Source organism: Arachis stenosperma, chromosome 9 (genome assembly GCF_014773155.1).
Source record: "Arachis stenosperma cultivar V10309 chromosome 9, arast.V10309.gnm1.PFL2, whole genome shotgun sequence".
Classification (NCBI taxonomy): Eukaryota; Viridiplantae; Streptophyta; class Magnoliopsida; order Fabales; family Fabaceae; genus Arachis; species Arachis stenosperma.
In genome coordinates, this window is record NC_080385.1 from 4,598,750 (window position 1) to 4,606,049 (window position 7,300).

A 7,300-nucleotide genomic window follows, 5' to 3' on the forward strand; every position below is an offset into this window, starting at 1 on the left:
TTTCTTAATTCTACAAAATAATTATATTCTCTTCTATTTAATTTAATTTTTACTGTTAAAACTTTGATTTATGAATGATATTATAACTGTTGTATGTCATGACATATATTGCAGTGCAAAATTTTTTACTATTAAAAATCTGACCAAAGTAAAAAAAAAAATTAAGAAAGAAGAATAAAAAACCTTAATATAATTATTTCACACAACCATAATTTATTTAATTATTCAGCACCAAATACAAACACATAAACAAACTCTACTGCAAATATATAACTTATTGCCTCTTCTCTATACATACTATGATATTTAGCATAAAATACAAACACATAAACTAACTCATAACTTATTGCCTCTTCTCTATACATACTATGATATTTAGTTATTTAGCATCAAATACAAACACATAAACTAACTCTACTATAAATATATAACTCATTGCTTCTTCTCCATACACACTATGATACTATCATACTAAATTATTGGCACTTTAAGCAGTATTTATGGCTCCAATTCAACATTTCACCACTTCAGCTTTTCAGCAGGAAAGTACTGCACAAAAAGAAAAAATAATAATAAATGAATAAAAGACGTATAAGTGTTAATTTCAAGTTAAGAGAAAATAATTTTTTTTTCTGAATAAATTATTAGAAAATAAAAGATTTCTTGCATTGCTAGCATTTTAATTTGTTGATCATTATTACCTTCTTAATGAGGGAGACATAGTATGGTTTAACCTTTTCAACATCAATTTCAACGTTGCTCTTGCTGTATAGGTCATATTTGCTACATTTTGCAAAAATTAATTAGTAATAACCACCATTATTCATAGATAAATAATTGAAATAAAATAAAATAAAATAAAATAAAATATAATAATGTTATAATATACTTGAAAATGTGAACCCATTTCAGATTCTCAACATCCTCATCATTCATCAAGTGCTTATATGCTCCTTCCTTGTGTAATGCTACAAAACAAATCAGTGTGTACAAAAATAGTAAGATTATGAATTATGAATTAACCATTTCAATAATTGGTAATATGAATTTACAAAATTTTAATTTTAATTAGTTTCTAATTGGGCACTTGCCATAGAAGGAATGGTATCTAATAATGAACAAAGCAGCTGAGGGCAGAGTAGTCTTGTTTTCCTTTGCCACCTATATATATAGACAACACCCAAATTTTAGACTTTTATTTGCAATTTATATATGAAATAATTAAATTATATGAATTAAGGGTTGATGTGGTGCTTACAAGATACATATAGTCATCATGTCCCCATGACATCATCACATTGTTAAGTCCACATTTCTCAGGATAAATTCCATATTTAGTGTTGAATGCAGGATTGTTATAGTCTGGATTTTCTTTGAAATACTGAATTATAAAAAAATACAACATATAAATAAATATATGTTAGTTTGTAAAATTAATTTTCATAATGTTTTCTCTCCATCCTAACTGAAATTAAAAAAAAAAATTGGATAGATTTTTACCTTGTAATGGACATTGGATTCATCAAATCTGCAACCAACTGGGAATATGTCACCTGTACATGTATAATAAAATTGGTGAGTATAGATTAAATAAAAAATTTCAAACAAGAAGTTTATTATTATTAATATTATTATTACTAGTAAAGATAAGACTTATCTTTTTAGAGACACTTATCCTAATTTTCTTTAATTTTTTTAATGAAATTAATTTTATATTTAAAAGCAAAGTCAATTTTTTTATTAAATTTTATATATATCATGACGAAAGATCACTGACCGACAACAGCCCATTGTGGAAGGTCCCCAAAACCAGGAAGCAGAAGCACCTTGCCAAGATCTATATCCAAACAAATTAATTAAACTAATTGTGGCATAATAATTAATTAACAATGCAATTATAACATTGTAAATTAATTTCCAAAATCAATTGTATCAAAGTGTACCATGGATGAGGCCAGTTAAGTGAAGCCAATCTTCATTAGGGTAATCTTTTCTTATAGCTTCAGCTGTTTGCAACAAATGTTGAATTTGAGGTATATCCAGATCAGGATCACTTTCATCCACCACTCCATCAAGAAGTTCACAACATTTCCATATATCCATCTCTGCCTTATTCATTTTCCCATACTCCTCTCTCATTTTCTTCACCTATATAAAAAATTTAAAGCTTTTATATTTGAAATTAAAATTAAACATGTGATGAAGAATTTCTTATAGATGCTTACAAAGTCATAGCATTGATAAGTATGATTTTTTCTGTAGAAGTTCTCCACTCCTTCTTGCCTCATACTTTCCACATCATAATCCCTGATTCATAATAATAATAATAATAATAATAATAATAATAATTGTACCTTTTTATTTACTTTATAATGGTGGCAAAATGATACAAAAAAATGCTGGTCAGGCCTCAAGAAGACAATAATGTATGATTAATTTTTTTATCTTTAACAATTTTTTTTCTTTGATTCACAACTTTATTTTTAAATTGTTTGGAATGTTTTTCATATCCACAATCATTTTTTTATGTACATAGTTCTATATATCATATAAGAATTCCAAAAATTAGTGATTTGATGGGCCTGGGCTAAATATTAACAAACGAATGTCATAACTTGTAGGCCTAATGAAAGATTATAAAAAATGATTGTGCCTTATTGAAAAAATAAAATTGGCCCAAAATACATATTGAGAAAAATAGAAAGGAAATGTTAAATTAGAGAGTCAATTTAACGTAATACCAGAAAAAAGAGAAATTTTGCAAAAAAAAAAAATATTAAGTTTAGTATCTGATACTGTGATTAATATGATCCTTAATGGGTATAAATTAGAATGGGTGAATGGGGGCACAAAGAGAGAAAATATTAATAATTATTATAATTATTATTATGTGAAGAAGTGAACCTAAATCTGAGGCCAAATGAGTTGAAATGTGGCACCACAAATCCACCGTCGGCAAGTTCTTTCTCATTTGTGGGTGCCATCTTTTCTTCTAAATCATTCCCTGTAATTTTTGAATAAACTAATAATTAAAAAATAAAAAATAACAAAAAAACAACTACATAGTAAAAAAAGTTACGAGAATACACTAAGACCAATGTAAAGTTACAAAAAAATGGTAACAAATTCTGTTTATTTTAAATTAAAAAAAAAAGAAAAGAAAAATTTAAAATAAATAAATCACAGTTATCTATTTTTAGTTTATATATAATTACAACACACTTTTTTTTGTATTTATTACTTTAATACTTAAATACTCAACATTTAAATAGATGTAACAGTTATTAGAATGATAAAAAATAAGTTATAGGTTTCTCTCTATATGATACAATAAGGAGAGAAAATTAATTTTTAAAAAATATATTTAAATTATGATTAAAAACAAATAAATAAAGGTTTTAAAAAGATTACCAAAATAATCATCAGTTTGCTCAAGGAACATAGTCATGTTGATGAGTAGTGAATAACGAGTTTGAACAAAAGAAAAGATAGTGGAATATGGTGATGATGAAACTGCAGATGTGTTGATGGCAAAGTTTCTTAAGATAAAGTTGCTATTTATAAGGTGTGGAGAGCCCTCTCCTGAGATTCAGAACTTCTAAAGTCCTTAACTGAAAAATTTTAATACAACAATCAATTTTTCTTTTATCCAATTCCTTTTGATTTTACACCATCTAACAGAAACTACCTTAGCTTACTTTTCTCCACAAAAAGTTCAACAACCCCACACTATATGTTATTTAAATAAAAAGATAATGACAAAAAAAAAAGTACATACTCAACTTGAAAGAGAAGACAACACAATCTCATGGAAAAAATGTAATTAATTAGTTGGAGATCTTTGTATTGTTACTTAGAGTGAAAACTAGCTCATCGCAATAGTTTTATTGTTTTTTACTAACACTATGATTATATTAGAAAAATGAATTATTACTAGTAAGAATAGTTAGATATTTGATTTGAGTACAATATATACATTTTCATGTATGGATTAACTCACATTAGATTTGTTTTTTTATGGAATTTTATTAGAAAAATTAAAATATTTGACTATAATTATTTCATTAAAAATTAGAGCTAATATTAAAATTTAACGAGAACAATTATATAAGTTACAAAAATATCTTTATTATGAACCATTTAAAATTAGTAGTATAATTTGTAAAGTTTTAATAGAGATCATTTTTAAATGTGTTAAATCTATTTAAACAAACTAAATTTTTTATGTTACATTAACTAAATTGTGATAATTGAATAAAAAATACTAATTTTTATTATTTTTAATTTTTATATATGAGCTATTTGTTTTGGACATTTATTTTTAAATGAAAAAAATATTTTTTTACTTTATTTTATAAAAGTTTTTAACCATTCAAATATTCACCAATTTATACTCAGTAGCAATTCTTATAAAATATATTCAAAAGTAAAAATTTTATAAAAATATTATAGGATAATATAATTTATGAAAAAAAAAACAAGGAAGAGGATTTGTACGTGGGGTCCAATTTGTCTGACTTATTATCACAAATGAGTCAGCTATGAGTTGGATGTCATGATATCTCTGCAACAAATGGTCCCCCATTTACATAGTATATTAGTATCAGACTATCAGGTCAAATAGGTAACATATGTTGTTCTTATTAGGCGCGCTCTATCTCAATCCTTTATTCTTCTGTTGTTTTTCCTCACCGCTTCTCCCTTTCATAAACTGCGCATCTCACCTTCCAAAGCCACCGCTGGTTACTGGATGCATATAACCTCAACCGTTGCTCTTGTATAGGCAGTATTCACTCACCGCTTAAACAGCACATATGTCACTCTTTAAAGATACCGCTGTTCACTCAATATGTATCATCTCAATCTTAATCTTCTGTGATGCATTCATCAGTTCTTCTCACCAACTACACATGTCACTCTCCAAAGTCACCACTGGTCCACTCCATGCATATAATCTCAACCCTTAATCTTCTGAGTCAGGATTCACTCACTCACCACTCGCTCACCACGTTAATTCTTCTCACCAATTACACATGTCACTCTTTAAAACTAACACTGATCCACTCTATGCATGTAATCTCAATCTTTAATCTTTGGAGTCAACTTTCACTCATCAGATATTCTCACAAACTGTACATGTGTCCCTTCTTAAAGATACCACCGATCACTTAATATACTCTATACGTAATAATCCAGATTTTTTTAATATGAAAATATTTCATAAATAGAGATAGTCATTGTAATATTATTAAGATGGTCATGGGATTTCAGTTTTCAACCTTATTGTTCATTCTTCATGAGTACTTGACTTTTGACCGTTAAAATAAAGACTATAATAAGGATGAGTACTCCTTCAGCTTATAATAAGTTGTGTGCATATAGACTGGATTGCATGCTATGAAGGTACAATTATTTAATAATAAATATCAAGAGTATTCTATTAAATTAAATAAGTTTTAGTCATTTAAATTATATTCTTTTTAATTTTAGTCCTTTTAATAAGCTATATAATTTTTAGTTTCATGTTCTTAAAAAATTTTAATTTTTGTGGTTTATCTATGTATGATAATGTAGCTATTTAACAATAATATACATTAACGATCAATCAAACCAAACATTTAAGTTTTGGGATAAATTAAATAAAAAATACAAGAATAACAAAATATTAAAATTTAAAAATTTATATAATTAATAAAAAATCTATATACACTTTTTAGAAATTTAGAAAAAAAGAGAAATATTTAAAAAGTAAATTAAATTGTGTTTAGTAATTATTATATTTACTTTTTTATTTGAAATTTTAAAATTACAAATTAAGTAAATATAACACAAAACTATATTACTCAAAAGTTATAATAAAATAAAAATTTTAACTAGAATTACTTTCTTAAGTTTTCAAATGGATCAATTGAAAATACGGAAAATAACTTTCAATTAGTTGCTGATAAATTTTAAATTTGTCATTACAATAAGAATTAGTAAAATATTATTTATTGCTAATTAAATAATGTATAGCTTAGTTGGAGAATGTTCTCAAAATATTATTTATCATATATATATATATATTACAAATATTTGTAATTAATTTTTATTATATTTTATTTATTATAAATAAAAATAAACAATTGTAATGTTTCTAAACAACAAATATTTTAGTCACCAGAAAAAAAAAAACAACAAATATTTTAAATATATTTTAGTAGCATGGATTTAGCAGTTAATTATGTCTCGATTTAAAGTAACCTTCATAATTGTTTAGAATAATAATTTTTATGTTATGTTTACGTAAAAAAAATTAATTTTCATGAAAAAATATTTTTACATTATAATTATTCACGATTTAGTAGAGTAGGTTGTTATCAACAGTACTCAAGTACTCATGTATATGGATCTATGTTTATGCTTTTGGTCACACGTTATTGTGTCAATGGATCTAATCTAATAATACTAATAGTATTTACCTTTTGAATTTTGACATATAAATACAGATATACAGTAACAAGTTGACATACTCTTATATGGAGACTCAAATTAAATATATCAGGTGATATTCATATATGAAAAAATTGTATAAACTTTTGGTACAAATTATATTTTTTGTATAAACTTTTGGTACAAATTATATTTTTTCTATAATTTGCCTCCAGCAAATTATTAATACAATTATGATTGAAAAAATTATTTAACAATATCATTCATTTGTAATACATGCATTAACATAATGGTAAGAAAAATAAACACCAACATTTTTATTGGTCTTTTAATTTTTATATAATAAAAATATATATTTAATTATATAATATTACAAAAAAAATTATTAAGTACTAATAGATTTACTCATAAAAATACAAAAAAATCACAAAAAGAATTATTACTATTAGATTTAGTGGCAAATGGATCTAAACGGTAAAATTCTCTCCGATAACAGATGAATTTGAAAAATTGGTTGGTAAAATTATGGAGATAGTTGTTTTTGTAAAATTTTCTATGGTAATTTTGGCATTATAAATTCAAATTTTACGTCATATTATCGTCAGATTTATTTCTCGGCAAATTTAACAGGAATAAATTATTTTATATTAATTAAATTAAAATATATTGTCGGATTTAATCCGAACGGTAAATTTAAATTTAATTTTTATTTTTATTTTTATGAACATGTTAGAATTTGATATAGCAGCATCAATCTTTCTGAGAGTTAATAATTAAATTCCAATCAAGTAGTATTTTTAATAAAAATAGTCAATTATAATATAAAATAATAAGTGTACAAAAGAAAAAGTAAGTCAAAGAGATCAAC

At 24.7% G+C, this 7,300-nt stretch overlaps 1 protein-coding gene across 1 annotated transcript; it reads right to left on the reverse strand.

Moving 5' to 3' along the window:
* Window positions 1-205: 205 nt before the first annotated feature.
* LOC130950991 (probable inositol oxygenase) lies at window positions 206-3,593 on the reverse strand. Its single transcript, XM_057879595.1, has 11 exons — window positions 3,412-3,593; window positions 2,905-3,004; window positions 2,226-2,307; window positions 1,944-2,148; window positions 1,778-1,837; window positions 1,501-1,553; window positions 1,259-1,381; window positions 1,092-1,161; window positions 890-968; window positions 702-783; window positions 206-549 (listed from the first exon to the last, which is right to left on the reverse strand). Exons 1-11 carry the CDS (start codon window positions 3,446-3,448, stop codon window positions 520-522), a joined length of 921 nt encoding a protein of 306 aa, XP_057735578.1. The 5' UTR covers window positions 3,449-3,593; the 3' UTR covers window positions 206-519.
* Between the last annotated feature and the right edge of the window lie 3,707 nt (window positions 3,594-7,300).

Coding starts and splice junctions, on each gene's coding strand:
- LOC130950991 (XM_057879595.1), bottom strand. CDS start 3,448: ATGACTATGTTCCTTGAGCAAACTGATGATTATTTTG. Junction 3,005..3,411: donor GCAAACTGATGATTATTTTG/GTAATCTTTTTA, acceptor CAAAAATTACAG/GGAATGATTTAGAAGAAAAG. Junction 2,149..2,225: donor CTTATCAATGCTATGACTTT/GTAAGCATCTAT, acceptor TTTTTTATATAG/GTGAAGAAAATGAGAGAGGA.